At 41.1% G+C, this 23,032-nt stretch overlaps 1 protein-coding gene across 6 annotated transcripts in view; it reads right to left on the reverse strand.

The window, feature by feature from the left end:
• SEMA6A (semaphorin 6A) overlaps positions 1 to 23,032 on the reverse strand; it is a 206,460-nt gene that overhangs the window by 88,599 nt on the left and 94,829 nt on the right. For all 6 annotated transcript variants that reach the window (XM_088477712.1, XM_088477711.1, XM_088477709.1 and 3 more), the window contains exons 7-13: positions 19,082 to 19,172; positions 13,394 to 13,513; positions 10,886 to 10,974; positions 6,437 to 6,654; positions 3,653 to 3,784; positions 2,828 to 2,983; positions 1,707 to 1,883 (exon numbers count right to left, since the gene is read on the reverse strand). In XM_088477712.1, the coding sequence (XP_088333838.1) occupies positions 1,707 to 1,883; positions 2,828 to 2,983; positions 3,653 to 3,784; positions 6,437 to 6,654; positions 10,886 to 10,974; positions 13,394 to 13,513; positions 19,082 to 19,172 (983 nt within the window). The remainder of the gene's footprint in view (positions 1 to 1,706; positions 1,884 to 2,827; positions 2,984 to 3,652; positions 3,785 to 6,436; positions 6,655 to 10,885; positions 10,975 to 13,393; positions 13,514 to 19,081; positions 19,173 to 23,032) is intronic.

The following is a 23,032-nucleotide window of genomic DNA, read 5'->3' on the forward strand; positions in this document are numbered from 1 at the left end:
CCTGATAAGACATTAGACAGTCTGTAGTGTTTGGCAATGAGGTCCTGGAAAAAGAGCTTCAATATGCAGAAATAAAATGTTATTACAGTTCTTAGAATTTAAATCTATTTTTTGCTTATGAGATAAAACACACACACACACACACACACGACAGAGTATTTAGTTGTATGTAGAATACCATTACAAAACTGACTAATAAATACAACATAGAATAAATATGGATTGTAGTTTATTTAAGCTTTCTGCAGGTTTAAATAACGCAACAAGAGTCACACATTTCACCCACATATAGTTATTCAAAGACGGCTGCTAAAAGCACTTCTCACATATAGAGGGGATAGGGGAGGAATTGCCTACATTCTTTTTAATAGGAATATTGGTAATAAGCACGTCGCAATAAGCCTGTCTGGGCATAAACAGGATGTGAACTGGAACAGTAGCAACTTGAATTCTCCTATTGGGCTGCAGTTGCCTTGTAGAAATTGGACACTGCTTACTAGGACTCTGATGATGTGCTTACAGAAACCCCTTTTACTCCAAAGTCTTGGGTCTGACCCAGGATTCGGAACACGTTTCCAATCCGGATCAGACCCGGGACAGACCCCCTTTTATACTGCTGCGCTGACCTGGGCTATGCCCGGGTCAGCACCATTCACACCGAAGCTGGGTCAGCACTTGCCCGGCTCTCCGGTGTAGGTGAACAGCGCTTCTTCCCCTCCCTCTCCCTCCGCGACCCTCTTACCTCACTCAGCAGCAGTCCATAAGCAGGGAGGGCGGGATACGCTGCTCTGTTCTGGTCAGGCCAGCCCTGGTTGCAGTGGACACTTGGAGATTATGTCATCTCCAAGTGCCACTGAAGCTGGCCACTCGGGCCCGTGGTCAACCCTGCAAGTTACCAGTTGGATCCTCTGGTCCCCGGACCTTGGTGGATCCATTTACACTGACAAAAGTCCAGGGTTGATGCGAGTTCAAAAAGCACATTGTATAGCAGATAGAGAATTGTGGTCTCTCTACCATGCTCTAAGAATACTGTATGTGAAAATGTTGTTAAGATTTGAACAGTGAACTTTTAATGGGAAGCTTGACAATTCTGACATTTAGGAGATCATTTAGAGGTGCACAAGATCCACTATTCCTCTATATGCATGCGCACCACAAGGACATGTACATAAACCTGTTGTATATAATTGACTTACATCACCTTACGCCTGGAAAGGTTGCCAGTACGCTAGGAACATGTTCATATAACTGCAACACAATTAGATGTGGATGCAGACACAGACAGGCCTTTTTAGTAGGGACATGTACGGACACAATGGTACATTGAAGATCAGAACCATAACTAGGAGTGAGCAGTGCCGTTGCCCCATGGTACAGGACCCTGGACGCGGAACCTTTGCTGCCCCATGGTATCTGTATTTTGCTTGTAGGCTGCCTCAAAATTAAAAACATCTTAAAATTTTCTTTCAAAATCGTTGTAGAAAAATCTACAATGTTGGGATGTTTGCAGCCAGACCTTACAGCGGGATATCAACGATAATTGAATCCCTCTCCCCTAATCATCTGATTCAATATATTAGAAAGTTCTGGCCTTCAATTTCTGCCTTTCTCCTATTAAAGAATTTTCTGATACATGAGAAAATTTTTCCTTGGCACTAAAGCCACAGCACAGCGCAGCATATAGACACACACATGGAAATACGTACTTTTCAGCATTATAAACATTCATCTCCTCCAAAAAGAGACTGTCACTAAGGAAGCCACTGTATCCTGTCCTTGCCAGAAACTTGAGAATCACTCCCCTCTCCGATCCCAGAAACACCACTGTGTGATTTTGGTACGGACCTGCTGCAATGTCAACTGCAATTTTTGTTAGACGATACCTAGAAGAGAGGTCAGAAACATTTTCATCATCAAGTTGGTTGATATTTTTGTTATTTTATGCACCTGGTTACTATACCCATTCCCCCCAAAAAATAACCATTGTCCTTGTTTTTATACTAAAGGATCAGTTCAGAAGTGTATAATAATTTAAAGGATTCATTCTAAATGAAGCAGGAAAATATTTCTATACATTTATAATTAATACTCTCTCATATGCAAATGTCAAGTTAGTATCTGAGCAAGAGACATAATTACAGTAGGTCTAATTGCTGTGATATTCTGAAACATTCCTAGAAGCAAGTCAGCCAAGTGTTTCTGATCATTTAAATGAAAAACAGACAGCAAAAGTAGTCTTATAGAAAGCATTAGACCATGTGTGAATGACACACTAAAGACTTGTAACAGTAGAAACACAAATAATTTTAAGATTAATTTAATTTACGAATCTCTAGCGTTCTAGACATACTTTATGCACGTACTATACTGTACATGTATTGCTAGTGCACTTCACATGGAGAGAAAGCTTCTGTGCAGCTGGTTTATTAGTGACTGAGGATAAATATACAACTTTTTATTAATTACTATAATCTGTAAATCTCACTAGGAGAACGAGGGAAATGGCTTACAAACTAAATTGGGCAATATGCTAGTGTAATAGTGAAAGCCCCCAACTCGTCCACTGAACCTTGTGAGGCTAATAATGAAGGACCTCCTGATCTCTATCTTCGATGACATCTGGTTTTCAGCACAGCTGAAATGACATTTCATATCTTGAAAGCAGCCATGGGACGTTTGTGGCATCTGCCCTGAGCTCTCATCAGTTCATGTTGGAGAAACGCCAAGAACAGCAGAGATATTTACAGACCTTCAAAGCACCTGAAACGCATTTCCTAACAGCAGTGCACACGCCGTGCTCAGCCCCAAGACATCGGAAACTGCTTACCTAACCATAGTCCGTAGGAACAATGGCCTGTTTACTATAGAGGGCACCGCCTCGTCCATCAGCGGGTGCGTTTTAATGAAATTAAGAGTGTCGTCTGGGAGGTCATTGGATGTGGCGTATCTCTCTACTGTTGCGGAGCCAGCACAGCAACCTGGCCTGTAGCAGAAGAAATGTGTGACATGGAGCACAAATTATAGGGTTATGCAAACTTTCGTCTCCTTAACTCACACCTAAGCAAGGGCTGTTTACAAAGCGAATTGCATTGTCAATGTCCAATTTAAGCAGAAAACTACCTTTGCCAAATAATATATTTTAATGTGGTCATATACCGACCTAATAGTACTTGTGTTATAATTATTATGTATTCAACAAGAGGGGCATATTATCAAAACTAGAGATGGGCGGGATCGGTTTTATTCGGTTCTTATCGCCAAGTTCGGATTTCTCTTATTGGCTATCCAAAACACGTGACAGCTGGACAGCCAATATGATGCCGTTTTTGAGATCCGAACATATCCGAGTAAAACCGAGCGGCACACCTCTAATCAAAACGGATTAGAATTTTACAGAGACTCGTTTTTCATATACATTGAAAAATAATAATGGAAAATTCATTAAAATGTTACACTCCAGCACCCCTTTATCTGCTGAAATGCTAAATGGCGAGGGGAATGATGCTTATTAATACCATTCCCGCCATTTAGCATTTGTGCAGATGAAGGGGTGACAATGAAAAATAATGTGCTTCTTTTCCTCTTACATACAAATCCATCTGTTTCCCCCACAGTCCGAATTTCTGAGGGAGTAAATGATAAGGCAGACTACCTTGGCTTAGGGACACGTTCATCAGGAACTGGGGTCCATGTGGAGTCTGGCGACTTCTGCTCCTTGAACCTCCCAGTGAACACACTGGCGATGTCGGCCATGTCGTAAGCGCAGACAGCAGAGCCCGGGATACTGCAATGTGACATTTCCTAGAATTTGTTACTCACTCCACAATTATGCATACAATTTATGACTGAAACACATGCTGTATAGAAGCCTTACTGTCACAGAAAGCTTAGCTCTGAACTCCGTGACCCTTATCTATTGAAAACTGAGGGTAATCCATTCAAAACAGACAAATGTAGCGCCAGCCGAGTTCCTGTTAGCAGCTTTTTCCTCAATGGCTTCTAAAAAAAGACCTAATTGCATCTGAACTTAAAAAGAAAGAAATCCCCTGAGAAAACATCTCCATCATGGGGTTTGCACAGTAGGTAATGGGATGCTGGAATTATGACCTATTATTTTGAAGTGTTGGCCTGTAGATATTATCAACACATTTCTTGCGTTAATTTACAAAATTCCTTCTGTGTCACAGAGGCCAACCTAGACTTATACTGAATGCAGCTTACAGCTAGGGACCAATTAAGACATGATTAGAATGGCAAAATGTGTGTGTTCTATTGGGGTTTTTTAAAGACAGTGGGACTGATTCAGAGTCGCTCGTAAGCGGGCGCTCGTTCGCTCCGAGCGATGTTCGCACATCTGCGCATGCGTATGGATCGTAATGCGCATGCACCAACCAGTCAGTGCGGTCGGAAATCTTGTGTTCGCAAAATAGCGAGTGCCTGCTAATTTGAGTGACAGGATGAGGCGTTTGTGGGTGGAAACGGGAAGGTGCTTGAAAACGGGGAGTGGAGATCCGAACGCAGGCGTGCTTAAAAGGTCAAAACGGGCGTTTTAAGGGTGTGCATAATTAAGAAAGCAGCGTCATCGGCCACGTCACTTGGTTGTCTTTTAGCCTGAGCTGTTCGCATGATTGCGGTAGGAAAATCCAACCACAAGCACTGCGAGCAGTTCAGACGCCTTTCGATGTACTCGATTAATCTAATAAATAGCGGAGATGACGTAGGATGCGAGCGGCCAGGGGGCGTCTTTACAAAATAGCGAATGCATGTTTTGTTCGCTCGCTCAGACATAGAGGAGTCAACAGACCGCAAAGAGCGAACGCTCAATTTAAATAGCCGGCCCCTTTTTCTGAACGAGCGAGCGCAAATAGCATCTGGCTCTGAATCAGGCCCAGTGTTTCTTAAGTTTACCGTTCTCCTAAAGACATTGGAGGCAGCCATTTTGTGGGCTGTACCAATGTCATGAGAATGTATCCTATCACATGCTGGAGGCATGAGGTACTGCATGTCTCCTGCCTTAGTTCATTCGACAAAATGAGTGTAAGGAGGAAGCATAAAAAAATCACTTTATTAGTACACTGCCTTGAATTACAATATTGTCTGTGAGCATTATAACATATAAATGAGATATATTATCTATCACGAGTTTAAAATGTGATGCCTTGGCTCCATGATTGCATCATCTCTTGTTTAAATGGGGCCCAGGTGTGTGTGTGTGTGTGTGTGTGTGTAAATTCTTGAATAAACTTTAAGAAATCAGATGTGTGTTGTTTACTAAGTTGCCACTGTGTCTTAGCAAATGACCATGTCCATGGGCGTAGCTATAGTGGGTGCAGAGGGTGCCATTGCAATTGGGCCCACAGGCTTAGGGGCCCATCTCTAGGGCCTGGCACCTCTGCACCCAGGTCCTATAGTTATCTACCAAGTTTTTGGAATTGCATACTAAGCAATTGGATTTCGGCCCATTGCCTGGGCAATAAAGGTCATCTGCTTTTATATAGGTGTCGGTCTCGGTCTCTATCTCCTGCGCTTCCGTTTCACCCTCCCAAGAATAGCTGAGAGTAAGCTTCTCATTTATTACAGTCTTTGTGAATTGAGCTGTGGTGGGAAAGCTCCAAGTTAAGGAAGATCAATTATAGCTAGAAGCTGATTGGTTTCAACGTCTCCACTTTATCCTCTCAAAGGTTTGATACATCTCCCCATAATATGAACTGCGGCACTGTAATGTGGTGCAATATGAACTGGAGGCATTTAAATGAGGCATAACATGAACTGGGGGCACTGTAATTTGGCATATCATCAACTGGAGTCACTGTAATGTGGAATAATATGAACTGGGAGCACTGTAATGTTGCACAGAATGAACTGGGGGCACTATAGTATAATATGCACTGAGGTCTACTACTATGGGCATAACATTATTTAAGGCACGAATATGGGGTATAATGAACAATTGCTATGAAGATGTGTCTCTGTCTCTCTAGAAACCTTTTGCGATGGCCTCTGGCCATCTCCCTACTTGTCAAGCTCCCATTGCCCCATCTATATCTATGATGGTTCTTTAATAATGAGATTAAACCAATATACATGCAATGGTAAAGAACAGTGATGTGCAAAAGTTTTCAGTTTATATTCAACATCATGAAAGAATTCACACTTTATTGCAGCAGGAGTTAATATTTTTTTATATTTTAGGATGTGCTTAGGTTTATGGGGGTGTAACTATTTTGTCGAGTTTAAATAGGTCTCTGAGAAAGCACTAACTCAGGAGGATAGCATTTACAGAGTGATCTAGGACTTCAGGCAAGACAAAACAACACTGAATGTTCAAGTGGTATTTACATTTCCACTTATAAACGGGAAAACAAATTCACAACCTGGCTGCATGATCCAGAATTGATTTATTGAAAGGATATGAATAGCAAATGCCCGCAGTTACCTATTGTACGGCGTGGAGAATGTAGCAAGCACAACATCACGGCCATTAATATGAATCACATCAGTAACAGCTTGCAGTATGTTGAAGTAGAAATGGGAATCGCCAGGAACAGAGCAATTCAATCGGGCTTTAAGAAACGAAGTCCACTGTTTCTCAAGCACCCTCTGAGAGCCCCCCATGTCATTCTTGCAAACCTGGGCAACTCTCGGAAACACCACCTGCAGAGCAAAACAACATTTCAGCCTCAGTGTCAGAAAACGCCAGGTTGTGTAATGGGATACAATAGCTATATAATCCTCCAGAAAAAAAAAAAAAAGCCAGAGCTAGAACCATGTGTTACAAAAGATAAGAATGTGCCATTTAAAGCAGTGTAATAAATCCCATAGAAGATCAGATGTCTGCAATATATAAATTAATTTCTAGAAAGACTGCTTAGCTTTCCATTTCCACAGACAAAAGCACATTCTGCATTTACAGAACAGATTACTCAGAAAGCCGGATGCTTTTCCAAATCTCTACTCTCTATAATGTTTAGATCTTCAGTGCATTTTTTTTTTTCATTACCCATAAGAAATCATTCGGCTTTATAATTCATCTCGGTCATCACTGTCTCATTCTGTTTTAATAACCAGAGAGTCTCAATGACATTTCAGTCACTGAAGTCATCTGAACAGTATTTTGTTTTGGTTTAATTAAAGATTATGCAGAATTAGCATTCACACTTATGAATTTAAAAGCTTGTTTTGCTAATCATGTACAGAGCTACATATTCACCACAGTGTGTGTGGGTGGGTTGATCTATAAGAAGTAACTTCTACTGGAATTGGTGTCTGGACAATTTTCCTCTCATTGACGAGCTGCATACTTGTATTGAAATATTACAGAGAAGTAGGTGTCCATTTCACCCTCCTACTGTGGTGGAACTAGAGGTATGGAATACTGCTGGTGCCCCAGGTTAGATTCTGAGCTGGGAGGAGTTTTTAAATGTTCTCTGTGTTTATGTGCACTTCCTCCCACAGTCCAAATATATGGATTATGTTAACTGGAACACAACCAATTAATCTACACTGTACCTATCATAAGGAAATTAAATTGTAATATCTTCTGCTATGAATGAAAAAACGTTCTCTAATTTTAGAAAGCTGCAAAACATGTTGCCACTGCATAATTAATAACTAAAAGTAATCTGAGATAGCCAACCATCGGCTTTCAAGCTATTGTGGAACCACAAATCCCACAGTAGCAAGTTTAATTATTCTGAACAACATAATGGTACTATACTTAATTTCTTATGTTTAACTAGAAAAATGAAACACTTTGGAGTCAATCCAATTGTCTGCGAAGGGTGCGAGCTGCCTTTGCCGTGGCGTTAAAACGCTGGCAACGGTACCTGAACTTGCACCCCTCGTGCCGTGCTCTGAGCCGGAATTCGTAGAATTATTCATCGCATGCCCTGATGAGCCGCGAGCACTTTTGTGCATGTTCGAGCTGCCTTAAAGTGCAGCAGTGGCCGTGATGACTCGTACCGGCGAGATCATCGGGTGAATTGGAATGACCATATTATTTGAACTGGAATGTCAACAACTTCAGATTACTATACATACTCCACATAAAACTTTAAATAAATTCAAATCCTGCCCTAGTCCCATCCCAGATACCAAATTTGCAAATGAAATGTGGAGATTAGACAATTAGACTCCTAAATTAAAGAACGTTTTAAGGTTTCTTTCTAGGTTAAAATATATATAAATCTACATATCAGCACAATGTTGAAAATAAAAAGGTTTATATTAGTGGATTGTAGAATGGAAACAGCCTGGTGGACAGAAGTGTGAAGACAAGGGGGTTTAAATTACACTGGTTGTGCTAGTTCGTGTTCTGACCCCAGACAGTTCCTAAATAGAACTCATTTATACAACTGTCTGGCATGCAAAAATGTGGTCACCATAATTATTTTTAAACGCTTTCTTTCTTTTAAGTCTATGTTTCATTCCAAGTAACAGCAATTGATTATTTTTATAAGGCAAAACCCATTGATACAAAGGACATCATTCAGAGGCGGTCGTTAGTTGCAAGAGGTCGCTCTGAATCAAGGCGGCCGCTTGCATCCTGAACGGCCGCCTCCTTGTCGATCGTTAAGCTGTGGGTTACCACCCACAGCTTAACGACCGACCAGGTTGATGGTCGCGATGGTGATCACCATCGCGACCATCGGGGCTTACGACCAGACCCTAAGGTTGGGTCTGGGCACTCGTAAGCCCCAGGGAGCTTTCTGCTCTGATGGAGCAGGAAGCTCCCCACTGATATCACTGATGATGTCAGTGCGGCTGCCCACAAAATGGTAGGTGTTCGTAAAGGAATGCCTCCGTTTTGGAAACCACCCCCCCTGGCCCGCCTACCAAACGGGGCAGCTGTCAATCCGGGGCTTGCGCACACGCAGTGCGTCCACTTCGCGTGCGCAGGCCAAACCATAGAGTCGGTTACGAGCGTATCGGCGCTCGCGACCGACTCTGAATGAGGTCCAAAGTGTGGCTCTTAGTTAATGTATTTCTGTTAATTGGACGTTTTCGCCCTCCTGCATACATCAGCCAGTTTAAGGGAACCTTTCCTGGTATCAGAAGGGATTCACTTGTCTTATTGTTAGGACATGGGATAAATGTAAACCCATTGCATTACAAGGATTACTTGTTAAATAAATTGCCAGTACACGATTAGTATTATTTTTGTTGTTTTGCTGGTTAGACCATAAGTAGCCCAAGTCAGAAAACAAGATCCTAACATAGAGGGGTCCTAACATCAAAATAGGAAATCATATTAATTAAATAAAAAAAAAAATGCCATTTTAGGAAAAAGAAAATTGTAAAAACGACAACGTAATAGCGTAAGTATGACAGTAAGGGGCTGACATTAGACCCAGAAAAATGCCTTGACAAATAACAGGCTATTAGCTATATATTTTACATAATTGGAAATGTATTTGTGGTCTTTTGCCATAAATTAAATTGGTTTCTTTGCACAACTACATATATGGTTCTATAAAGTTTAGAAATATATAGTTAGAATATAAATATGTATAGAGTTCCGCAACTATGAGACTTGGTATCTGTTTGAATTAACAGAATGTCACTGTATTCATAATAGAGAATGCAGTAAAATTGCTGTCTGATGTCTCCCACTGAATAAGGAAAGGACTGTTTGTGATCGCTGGTGATGCACAACAACTGGCAGCATTCCATGTGTGGCAGCAGAAAATAGATATGACTACCACCACCAGTGCAAATATATCACCCTGTAGACTGGTAATTATATCACAAAATAAGACAGTCTGCAAAATACCAGCAACAGTTCTAACTGCACATGGAATGTGAACAACGTATATGTCGTAGCCGAATGCTGAAATTACTTATTTCATGACCTGGCTAGCCGCTTTATAACACGTGTCATATCACCATGAGGCTACAACATGCATTAAAAACGTTCAATATGTAGTTGTAACATACACAGGGCCTGCTTCTGTTTCAGGAACGGTCTCAGTCATCACCCATTTCCCACCCTTAAAATGCCACAGCCTATGCCATCAGGCTATGGCATCAGTGCCCTGTAAGAGTACTGCGACCAGGGGCGCAGTGGCATCTCAGCACATGTGCAAAGTCATCAGGTTTGCGGTCAAGTCTAAATCAGGTTCATAGTGCAATTTATCAGAGTCTTCCCTTAACCTGGTATAACTACGTAACTTGGTTATGGCCTACAACTTTATTTGCACTTAAGGGGTGATTTAATTCAACACAAGGTGCCACAAGACATCACCGCAAAGTCCGGCTGTGCACATTACTATGTCTGGCAAGAGAGAAACTTCACTGATTTTCATGGGCACCTTAAATGAGGTGCAAAGGAAAATTAGCAACATTACTAGCTGCAAAGTACCTTTACCTAACTATTTCGGTGGCACTAGGCATAAATCGCATTGAACAGAACGATTGCCATAAGGGCAACCTGTGAACTGCTAGGTTGTGTGTTGTAGTCTAATGAAATATGAAGAGTAATGATTGTCCATTCTAACATCATACCTCCTAGCAATAGGAAACAATAGGGGTTATGAAAGTTGTATTGACAAGTGTAGATCTAACGTTTCAATGCTTATTATTTTTGGTTAATTTAGATAATCCTCACTTCAACAGTCTAGGTAAAGAGGCTAGTATAAGCACTTGTTAGTCACACATTGGCTTCCAGCACTGAAGTGATGCAGCTTGTTGCAACTTCCTCTAACAGTAATAGCCTACAAAAGGATATTGTACTTGAGAGACATTATAAAGTTTCAAGATCTGCAAAGCAATCTTCCCAAAAGGTGGCCTTGTCATAGTGATTAATGGCTCTCATTGCAAGGTCTCCTATTGCTGGGAAGACTTGAGAGCAGGGGCACAGGTAATTTACGTCCATTTCTTGCCCTACCTTTCCCATGCTGTTGTATTCTACTGCAATTTCACGATAGAAAAAGTAGATAAGGTCTCCATAATCCACGGCATGTATGAAGTACGGCTCTGAAAGCAGAGGTGAAGAATGCATGATTGTTATACATTCTTAATATTGTCAAAACAGTGGGATGCAGGGATAGAATCTGTAAAATGTGTATATAGAGCTCTGGCTTTGCTTATCATGATGTATGATGGTTAGACCTATTGCCAAATCTACAAAGCAACTGCTTTGGCCTGAAAATTTAAAGTGGCAATAATATTAAAAAGTGCAAAATGCACCCCGGTTTGCACTTAATATTATTGCTGCCTTTAATTGCCAGGTCCAACCCACAAGCAGCCTCTTCGTAAATCTAGCTCCAAGAGTCCAGTTATGGCCAAGGACACCAGCAATTATGCTTGCTCTATTCTTGGACTCTTATATTCCCCCAAGCCCTTCCGTCCTGTTCCCCCCCTTTATTCTCCATTTAGTCCTTATACGATGTAAGTTGATGACGTGTAAAGGAAAGGGATTGGGGGCTTGATTCAGAGCCGGACGCTCTGACCAGAGAGCTCGCTCTGAATCAGGGCCCTCCTACCTAAAAATGGAGCGGCCTCCTGGCCACTCGCATAGCTGTGGGTGACCACCCACAGCTTATGCGAGCGGCCAAAAAGATGGTCGCGATGGTCAAGACCATCGCGACCATCGGGCTTGCGACGGGACCCTGCGGTAGGGTCTCGCTTCCGCAAGCCCAGGAGTGCTTTTGGCTCTATCAGAGCCAAAAGCACTCCCACTGACATCACTAGTGATGTCAGTGGGGCCGGCTCCAGACGGAAGGCGTTCCCATGGGAATGCCTCCGTCTGGGCAGCAACGCCCCCGGCACGCCCACCAAAGGGGGCATGCTGTCAGTCACCATCGACAGCATGCCCCCTTTGGTGCGAGACCCATAGCGACAGCTTGGCTGTCGCTATGCGGGTCTCGCGCATGCGCACGACGGAGCTCCCTCCGTCGTGTGCATGCGCATTAGGGCACCATCGACCCGCTTGCGAGCGCTCAGCGCTCGCGAGCGGGTCTGAATTAGGCCCTGTGTGTCCAGCGCTAACCTTATATCTATAAATATGGAAAAAATGGTGTGGTGCGATCGTTACTATACACATACAAATTATGTTAAAACAATGGGTATTTAATAGAATGAACAGGATAAATCTAAAGGAGTCACAATGCTCCTATAATGAAATAAAAGTTCAGTTTAAATAGATATTAGTCTGTGTTGGAAACTGGTTCTTACTAGGGTGAGGTAAGAAGACTCCTTAAGGGTGTCTTTTTCTGTAGGACACTAATAAGCGTCTACGTGTCCCTATGGCCAGATTGAGTGATCCCAGTATAGGAATGTCTCTGAGTAAATAATACTCCTTGAATGTAAGAACGGGTTGCAAGTAACATAAGGGGGTCCCTTTAGGGGGTCCCTTTCCGTATAACACTGGGTGCCTACATTTCCCTATTATCACCTAATGTGACAACCCTTTTAGTGGTGATGGTGAACTGCAGTCTCCAGTGAGACACTTAATGGAGCATGAGTCTTGTGCAAGATGAGTGTATTTCATTATAGGAGCATTGCGACTCCTTTATATTTATCCTATTTATCCTGTTCATTTTATTAAATACCCATTGTTTTAACATAACTTGTATGTGTATAGTAACGATCGCACCACACCATTTTTTCCATATTTATAGATATAAGGTTAGCGCTGGACACACAATCCCTTTCCTTTACCATTTATTTCTGAGTGTGGACAACTCTGTGCCCAGCAGCTTCCGTAACTATTGGTGGGGAGACTGTAGCGCTAGTGTGTAACATCCCAGGTGAATACAAGTTGATGACGTGGCCTATTTTGCCTATCTGTGATGTATTATATTATGGAATTAAGTGAAAAAAAAAATCACAAACATACTGTAACCTTTTTTCTGTTGGATTCAACCCATTGGTAACATAATGATGAGGTGACAATTCTACATACATCTGTTTTACAGGGCTTACATATCCAAGGGGAGATGTATCAAGCTCTGGAGAGAGATAAAGTGGAGAAGTTGCCCAGAGTAACCAATCAGCATCTAGCTGTAATTTCAATGACTGTGCTAGATAAATGACAGTTAGAAGCTGATTGGTTGCTTTGCGCAACGTCTCCCCTTTATCTCTCTCGCAGGTTTGATACATCAAAACTAGCTATATGCACTCACTATTATTCTGTACAGTGTTTCATTGTAGGAAATTGTGTATTGAAGTCTCACTATAGAAGAAAATTATACTAGACATATAAAGAGTGGTATAAAATATGGAACAATTTAACAACTTTGACAGCACAACTGTATGAGTGAGGAAAGTTTAAAGCATAGTAATAAAAGTATAGTAAAGTAATACAACTCCCAGTGCTGCAGAACCCGCATAGCTTTAGTATTGTATAGATCTAGAAAAGCAGCAACTCAGACACACAGAAGATATTGCTTACCCTTTAACCATTTGGAGTCATATTTGACTGTTCGCAAAGTTGGGCTGTCTCCTAGACTTCGGTAAATCACAGCATCAATTGCAAGAAAGTCAGTCACAGTAGCAGAATAAAGTTTTCCATCTTGAAAAAGAAAAGATGAGAATAAATAAATACCAAATAGCTATGGCGGGAAGAGGAAGAATGAAAAAGGACATTTAGTGTTAATGGGGAGCTTGACAGGAAACAACCATTAATATACAAGAGTGAAATTATTCAGTTATTGTTATACAAGTTTAGATCAATTCATGTTTAAGTCTTTATAAGCACCTAATTTTTCTGCCTAGTTTTGTTAAGATGAATTGGTAGCGACCAAACAGGTATAACATTAAGCATTAGTCAAAAGGGATGATTAATAAATACTAATATACTAAACGTTCCTCCAAAACCCTCAAGATTTGAAAACAATTGCAAATACTAAAACAACTAAACACACACAAATATACTAAAACTGGGCACACGTTCAGATAAAATACCTGTCAGACCGACAGACATTTTATCTGGCAGCCTGCCAGCCGCAGATGTCCGCGGCATACACTGTGATTTCTCATAGTGTATTAGCCCGACATCTGCGTTCCGCCCCCGCTGGAGGAGACATTTCCCTGTTCCTTTCATGGGAAGGAACACAAGAAATATCCGTCTGTTGGCAACGGCTGGGCATACACTGCCCGATGCGGCCGACAGTTTACCCCATAAATATCGCATTGGACGGGCATGCTGGACAATCCGGCATGCCCGACCGAGCAATATTTAACACTTGGTTGCCCGCACACGCGCTATAATTATCAGGGCGATCCGCGGATATCGGGCGGATCGCCCCGATAATTGTAGCGTGTATGGCCAGCTTAAGCTGCCTATATAGGAGGTAGATATAGTGAAGTCAAATAGTTTGAACAGCAGCTGATTTACAACAGCAGAATTTTTAAACAATAAAAGCAGTCATGGGAATGGATAGGCTACTGCGACAAAATGTAGCCAGGAATTGTGGGTATTGATATGTAAATTACCATGATGTTTCTCCAGCACAATTCAGTGGTGCAGGTTTCTGTTAGTGTGTTATCTATGCTTGAAAACATTACAATGAATGCACACGTTACTTACACTAAGCAAATAGGCTACATCCACACAATAGAGAGGCTGCACTTTGAATTGCACAGTACATGGCTGCATTTAAAGTTCTGCATTTGCTTGCTCATGGAATATTACGCAGTTGATATAGGGAAAACGGTTTAGCTCCCTGAGGAACTACTGAGACTAGACTTCTAGGAGTATGTGTTTTACAGCTGATTGTTTACAGAACAGAGGATGGAATTTTTCCCTTTTCAAGCTGGCGATGATCACAAAACAATTTTTCATATAATCAATACTAATTGAGATCTTTCATTCAGCCCCATGTATGCTCACTGTATGCTAAAAAAAAAAAAGAAAAAAAGTTGAAAGCACCTAGGACAATGGTGTAGGTGGAGGCCCAAAAGAGAAATAGAAAATAAAAATATTTTCCTTAATAATTTATTGTTTTGGTTGCTTAGGATCAGCGTGATCTATGGTATTGAATCATGCAATGCAGATGTTATGTAACAATACATTTATTGAACAAATCAACTTGAAACTATTATATTAAGGTTTATGCTACCACATAAGAAGCTGTTCTCTCTACCTGTTTATTAATTGCCCACGATGTGAGGGTTGAAATAAATAGTCACCTGAAGGTCCTGCTGTGTGGTAGTTCTATATAAGCCTGTTTCTAATGTGTTCTAAATAAAAATGGAACTTAATTATAATAGGACCATATTGTTATCTGGGAACAAATATAATGTTAAAGAAAGCGGGAAATGTCTTGTTTTTTTTACCATACATATATAAAAGAACAGGATTAATTGTTTACTTTTAACTATTATTTGTATTATTGCTGTGTTATTGTTACGATTATTAATATTAATAGTAGTCACAGCAGTAATATTTTGTTGGACTTATTGAAAATTATGACTTTTATTAAACATTTTCGCTTTGTAATAATTGGTAGGTTAATAATTTTGTTATTATCTTCATCTGAAAATGGTTTGGCTTATCATCACATACAGAATCCCTTAATCATCATATATGTTTAGCTGTCATATTATGCACTTAGAAGGGAATGAGACATTTCAGTGAGGTTGACTATGGCATTTTGTGCTATCCTTGGTGGATCACCATGATAGATTGAAGTATACTTTGGAAGCTCTACTTGTTTCTGTTGGCTAGATGTAAACCAGTTTTGTTAATATGCTTGAGATATTCTTGGTACTTCGCCCCAAGGTTTAAGATTAAAGCACAGGGTAAACTATATATGTGTATGACCCTGTTGGCCTTTAAAGTTATGTTAGGACTTTATATCATATTTGAAGCTTTTGGCCCAGGAATGGGAACATCTAAATGGGACTTGCAGTTCAAATCTTTTGGTTCATACTTAGGGATGGCAATTGACCATTGATAGCTTGTCACAGACAGCCGATGATTTGCCATCAATTGCGAAGATCCAATGATTCTCAGCCATCGATAGCAGAGAATGCAGCAGTGGGTTTTTAGCCGGTGCAAAGGGCACGGAGCTTAGCCCCGACCCTGATGTGGCGCTAAGCCCCACCACTTCCCTGACTGGCCAGCTGTGTAGCACAAGCAGAGATGTCGTCCATCAATGGGTTTAATGCCATCAATCCTAAGCACTGATTGGTGCAGACCATAGATGGTTAACCCTCTGATGGCCATCCATATTCATAATACTTTCTCATTGCCTCCTACTAATAGACTGTATTATACTGATCTCATAAGAAGCTTCAGGTATTTACTATAGGTTTTCCACACTTTATTAACAGCTCAGTGCTTTTAATGCTAAAGCAACACATTTTTCCTTGCACACTGAGATAAAAATAAATGGACTATTGTATATCAGTCTTTGTTAAACGATGACGATATTCAGCTAAAAACTGCAGATGCGTTCAATTATTTTCTTACGTACATGTGTTTACATGGTCATTTTGGCCAATGCTGATGACTAGCACGAGTCATGGGAAATTATCTTTCTTTCCACTCTCATTATCCCCACTGGAATTACTCTCTCCCCCCTTTTCTTTATTTTGTTGTAGTTGAAGCACAGTAATGAAAAACAGCTGATGACTTGGCTCCACAGAACAGTGAAATACCTTCCACACTAGCCAGGGATAAGTGTCTAACTTACAATTGATTGATACCTTTGAGGCATATTTCAGTGGTGGTCGTGTATTATACAATACACATGCTAATAGAATAAGGCATAAAATGCCATCTAAATCACCATAAAAAATATAAAGTTTCTACAAGGACACTTGGGGATGGTACTAAAACATCCACTGCATACAATATATAATGTGATAGACCGCCCTGGGGTCCTATGCAGTGATGAGTTCTTTCTATTTCACCAACAATAAAATTTCATTCAGACACATCCATCATAGTTTTAGAAAATAGATTTGCTTTGAGCCAGCCTGTGTGTTCCAACACTGTACTAGAGAGAAATACTGCAGGTGTGGAGCCGCAAGAGCAGAATTACACAAAGGGTAAATGTAATAGTCTGTGACTTGCAGGCATCGGCAAGTTCCCCGCAAATCTGGCCAAAGTTTTAAAGTGGCAATCATTTAAAATACAAAACCAACTTACTTTGGCCTTTGAAATGATTGCTACTTTAAAACATCGGCCAGACTTGCTGGGAACTCGCTGATGCCTGCAAGCATGTCAAAATCAGCAAGAGAGGGGCAAGATGGTTTTGGCAAAACTAATCCACTGCATGCAGTCTAATATTTGATTTGATTGACATTAAAAAGCTTTCACCTTTGTCAAGCAACATGTTAATAAATATCTCATCAAGTTATCTAGCCTAAAGCTGGGTACACACTGACAGATACATTGGCCCCGATCAATTGATTGGCCAATGTATCTGCCGCCCATCGGGCAGTGTGTACCCAGGATATGTCGGCGTTCACCGACATATCGCATTGGCTGTGCTGCACAGCCGATTGACAGATATGTCTGCAGACATATCTGTCCATCGGGAGGTGTGTACGGGCGGTCGTTAGACTGCCTGTACACACACAGCGGCAGCTGCGAGGAGGGGGGCGGGATACGCCCCCTGGTCGCCGGGACCTGCGGGCAGACACAGATGATGGTTGTTCAGTGTGTACGAACAACCATCATCTGCAGATATATCTGTATAGTGTGTAAGGCTAGGGCAAATGGTTTCTCTAAAGCCTTTGTTGACCTAAAACTCCCAACATCTCTTTATATCTGATGTAATCTAAAATGAAATGACCTTGAGATGCAAATGAGAATTTATGCACTAACCTTTCAGATCTTAAACGTAATATATTCAATTAAATCTGACATTTAAGTTTAACAATGAACATTTTATACTTTCATAAATGAGCACTTTATCGCATATTAGAAAACTTCACCTAAAAGGCAAAGTTCTCTTCAAATCTGCACTATTGGATATTTCACTGTGCCCCACTAGAAAAAGCAATGTGCAACAAGCATCTCAAAACTAAGCTTAGCACTTCTTATAAATAGGGCAAGAGATCATTTTACCATTTTAATTTTCTCTTTTAGGGGTCTATTTACTAAGCAGTGTTAGGAGACAGAGTGAAAAGTGATAAGGAAGTGATAAGGTGCCAGCCAATCAGCTCCCAACTGTCATTTTTCAAACACAGCCTGTGAGATGGCAGGTGGGAGCTGATTGGCTGTCACCTTATCACTTCCTTATCACTTTTCACTCTGTCTCCTAACACTGCTTAGTAAATAGACCCCTTAGTGGCATATTTATCGGGTTTCAGACACAATTATTATTTGTGGCAATAAGAAATTATACATCGCCTGAATGTACTATTCATCACATGCAGGAACAAGGGCTCCAAAAGAAGAACGACCTTGTGATGAGAAAGAAGTGAATTGATCGTAAAAGCGATCTTTTCACTTCACCTTCAAGGTTCCGCAGATGCCCAGTCTGCTGACCACGCATGTGCAGTGCCTATTGCCGGGGAGGGCGAATGCCATCTAAAGAGTAACTCACTAGGAACACAATTTGGTTGTATGTACTCAGATTTATTGCATGTGTGTCTCTTTCTATATGCAGCAAAGTTCATAGAACAAGAGAGAAGATATGGAGGAAGGCACTTGGAGGACAAGTCCAGCTCAGCATATAAAAAGTGAATTCATTGTGCATATGGGGGTTTGACACTTGCGGCAGCACTGATTTTAGTACACGTCCTGGAAATTCATAATACAATGCCTAAAAACACATTGCTGATGTTCCAATTCCAATCAGTGCGTGTTACTGTGCACATACACATCAAAAGCGAGGGTACATGGACATCACTGATCTGAAAATGTATACATAGGGAGTTGATACCCTAGTATAAATCACCAAAAATTGGCTATATTATTTAATTGTTTTGTCCCGATTACTACTAAAATGTGGTTCTCAAAGATGTGCATGAAATAAGATGAGACATTGACATCTATGAAAGAGCATAACTTGATATAATCATAGATAATACTTAACCAAAGAAGTACAACATAACATGCATTTTGTCTCATCTTTGCCCTGGGGAAAACACGACACGAAAAGTGTGAAAATGACAACCATACCTGCAAACAGGGCGACATTGGCGTGCTTGGCATCATACGGACACCTTGCCATCCCACTAATTTCTTCATCCAAGAACTCAAGTGTGTCCATCTAACAAATACAGTGGCAATATTATTATTAGCAAAAGTTACTTATATAGCGTCAGCATATTCCAAAGTGCTTAACAATTGTAAACAAAACCATAATAAAACAAGACTCTATAATAACAGACAAAAAGGTAAAAGGGCCCTGCTCAAAAGCTTACAATCTATAAGATAAACTGCAAGATGCATGACGTATTGCATTCGGGATGCGATGCATCCTGCCACTCTTCGCATGCATGCCGGCGTCGATTATGCCGGTATGCATGAACAAGATCACAAAGTACAGCTGTCTTGGTAATGGCGGCCCTTTGCGAATGAGGGACTTCTGGATCTATGACCTAGTATTCAATCTGGTGTTCATTCTGCGCAGAATTGCACACGCGCCACGGGGTTGCCGGGTGGAATCCGAATGGATCCCTCTTACAGCCCATAGACTTCTATAGGGTAACGTCATCTGTATATAGCAGTACCCACCACATCCAAGCATTCCGGGGCTTGGTGCATATGAGAAATGCTGTCATATCCGTATCTTCGAGGGTTTGACCGCATTTCTCACTTTGCTGCATCCCGCCCCCCTGTATTAACGTTACTGCATAATATACTGTATTCAGGATCTCAATTCAGTGATCATTGATTGAATTATTTGCTAATGCAGTATCTGACTTTTTCTATTGTTCATTTTAAACATGTTTGCTTGTGCGAGGTCAAATTAATTATATAATTCAATATCAGATAATCAGCCACCATTTTCCTCGTTATTACCATAAAAACACGGCATACTGCTTTTCTGGGGTCAATAAGGCATGGTATCAGATCGGTTGAGAAATGGAATGAAAAGCTGTATTATTCTAAAATCTCTAAAGTATAGATGGACATTCCCATTAAGTGTTATTATGACTATAATATTTCAAACGCTGCACCAACAGTTCCCTCAGCCATTATAAATTGCCATTTATTTTCTATAAACTAGTTCACATACCTTTATCCACCCCCAGTTTTAGAAACACTTTTGTTATGATGGCTGCAATGGTTTTAAAAAGGTTTGAATAATTGGTTGTGGAGTTCTCATAAAACATGTTTTCCATTATGTTTCAAAAATGTCTAGTAAAGCATAAATTGTGCTACAGTGTAATTATGAGGTTTTGGCTACTATTTGCAGAAAGTAGTAAGCAACCCACACTATAGCTTATTATTAAATGGTCCTACACCCTCAAATTTTCACTATTTTTAATGGCAAGCCTTTCAGCTGATATTTTATCCCTTTACGTGATTTTTCCTGATCTGTGTTTACCTATGTGGTCTGTGGTGACTGGCATGTTCTCAGCATACATAGATGAATTAAAGTTTCTTCTGTTCTGAGGGACAAACTGGGCGCTCTACCAGCAAGCTGCTAAACACGAGATTAGGTCTGTCAGTGACCCGTAGTGGAGATGTCACTAGGGTTCACATAAACCTTAGTAGCATGTAATACTTTGTGTTACAAATTTAACCGCCATTTTTAAAATTTGGGTAAACATTCTGAAAACAAAATTTTAAATTAAAAGAAGTTTAAAACAGATTTTAAAATTATTTTGCAATCTATTCTCAGGCTTGGGATATGAATTCCTAACAATACACAAGAGATTATAGATACCAGCCAAGTGACACAGTCCAAAAGCTCCTGGGTTTTGAGCAGAATCCAGTGGTGGATTATTATACTATTCCGTAAATTTGAATGTAATCCATCTCGCGGAAACATTCACCGGAATGGTGTACCCGACATAAATCAAAAACTGCTTAAGGTTCGTGAGAAACAACCTTGCTTGCCGTACCAGGCAGCAATTAACTTTTTAACTCATATGTTATGAAGCTTTCATCATTCAGCTGAGGACCTGTCATCATTTGTTTCCTGTCATGAATCTCCACTGTCCAGCCTTTCAGAAAGCAATTACTTTTCTAGGCAGCACAATTAGACTGGGGTTTGGAAGTGTCAGTAACAAGGAAATAAGCAGGGCTTATTCTACGATGGGAGCACCACAATGTCTAATGCCCATCTGCGTTTTCACTTTGCAGCCCAAGTAGAGGCTCTGTCGGCTGTTCATGAGTCAAAGGTTGATGGAGTGCCATCTGCAAGGCAGGGAGAGCAGACAGGAAGAACACAGGTGTCAATGTTAACGTGTGTGAGTTGCCCCTACACATCCCACTTGTGGTTCAGATGACATGGGCAGCAGGTGATGAAATCAGCAGAGGCTAGAGATTATTGTCAGGAAACAGCTGTGGGAAAGGATGAGATGGGTCGTTTGTATTCTGCAAATAATGTTGCCAAAAAAAAAAAAAGTCTTCCAAAAAGAAGACAGTACAGCAAAAGAGCAGGGACGACTTCTTGGGATTTGTTAGAAGCATTAATTGTAACGAAGGAGAATGAAGCGGTGACAAGGGGAGTGAGGGTAGGGTAGTCACTGCTTGGCACAGTTATTGAAGTGCCAGCTGCAGCCCGCTCCCCGCAACAAGCAGAGAATGGTGCAGAAGTCGAAGAAAATATGATTTTATAACACATAACCACAAAGCAACAGAGGGGTGAAAAAGGCAGAAACACATTCTCTATTTATTTACAAAGTGATTTGCTTAATGACTGTGTCCCTGGCTATCTTATTCTACTTTTGTACTTGAGAACTAATACAGTGGTATTATTGTTGAATATAAAATTATGATCTCAAATCACAAACTCCCACTCTCTGCATCTCTTACAAACAGGTAAAGACACATATTAAAGAAATAGCATTTTTGTTGTTTAGAAGATAGTTTTATATTGCAAACAACTGTCATTGAGCCTGATTCAGTGTTGCACGCAATGCAGATGTTTTGCCAAATGGAGCAATTTTTTGCCACTGCGTATGAGTCGCACTGCGCAAATGTCAAGGTAACATTACTATAGTCACAAGCTGCAAGTCTTAATCGCAGTGTGATTGACAGGCAGGGAGCGTTTGAGGGTGGCAACAGGGAGTGTCAGCTAAAAACATAGGAGTCTCCACCGTTTCATGGTGGTGTCATATCCTGCGTCTGCGATCCCGTATGCAGGAATCATGGCTCCAGCACCTCAGTTACGGCGCCCATTCTGAGTGATCACAGACTCACTTAAGTCGATGTTTGCCTGATCTGTGTCTGACGCTACGTATATGAAGTTACGGATAGCTTACGAAGGCTCCGGCGGGCGTCTCAGCACAAGTGTCTGCGGATGTTGCATTAGAATACTTTCGCACATACACATCTACGAAAATCACATACAACCCTGAATCCGGCTCATGGATCATATAAAGAAATGACAATAAACAATGAATGCAAAACAAAATTTGAACGTGTGTACAGAGACATGGTAGCTGTTCTAGCTGCAGTGAAGAGGTAAACAACAGGCTGCTGACCCCAGAGCTATGGTTGATTATCCGGGAAACAGATAGGCCCCCAAGACTCCATTTATTTTCAAAGGCCTGTAGTAGCACAGAAAATAGAAGGAGAAATAACTAATTCCAGCACACAAACCCAGGTGTGCTTCTCCAGCAGTCCTCACAGTTATCTGCAAGGCTGGTCAGGGCCGAAACTAGGATTTTTGTCACCAGGGGCAAGACAGTAATTTGCCGCCCCCCATGTAATTCCCCCTGCAGTAGTGCCCATATTGTAATGCCCCCATAGTAATGCCCATATGTTAATACCCCCATAGTAATGCCCCTGTAGTGCCCACCATACAGTAATGCCCCTGTAGTGCCCATGCCCCAATAGTAATGCCCCTGTAGTGCTCATGCCCCATTAGTAATGCCCCTTATTGCCTATGCCCCCATAGTAATGCCCCTGTGGTAATGCCCCTGCCCCCATAATAATGCCCCTGTAGTGCAG

Source organism: Taudactylus pleione, unplaced genomic scaffold (assembly GCF_031769625.1).
Source record: "Taudactylus pleione unplaced genomic scaffold, aTauple2 ptg000202l, whole genome shotgun sequence".
NCBI lineage: Eukaryota > Metazoa > Chordata > Amphibia > Anura > Myobatrachidae > Taudactylus > Taudactylus pleione.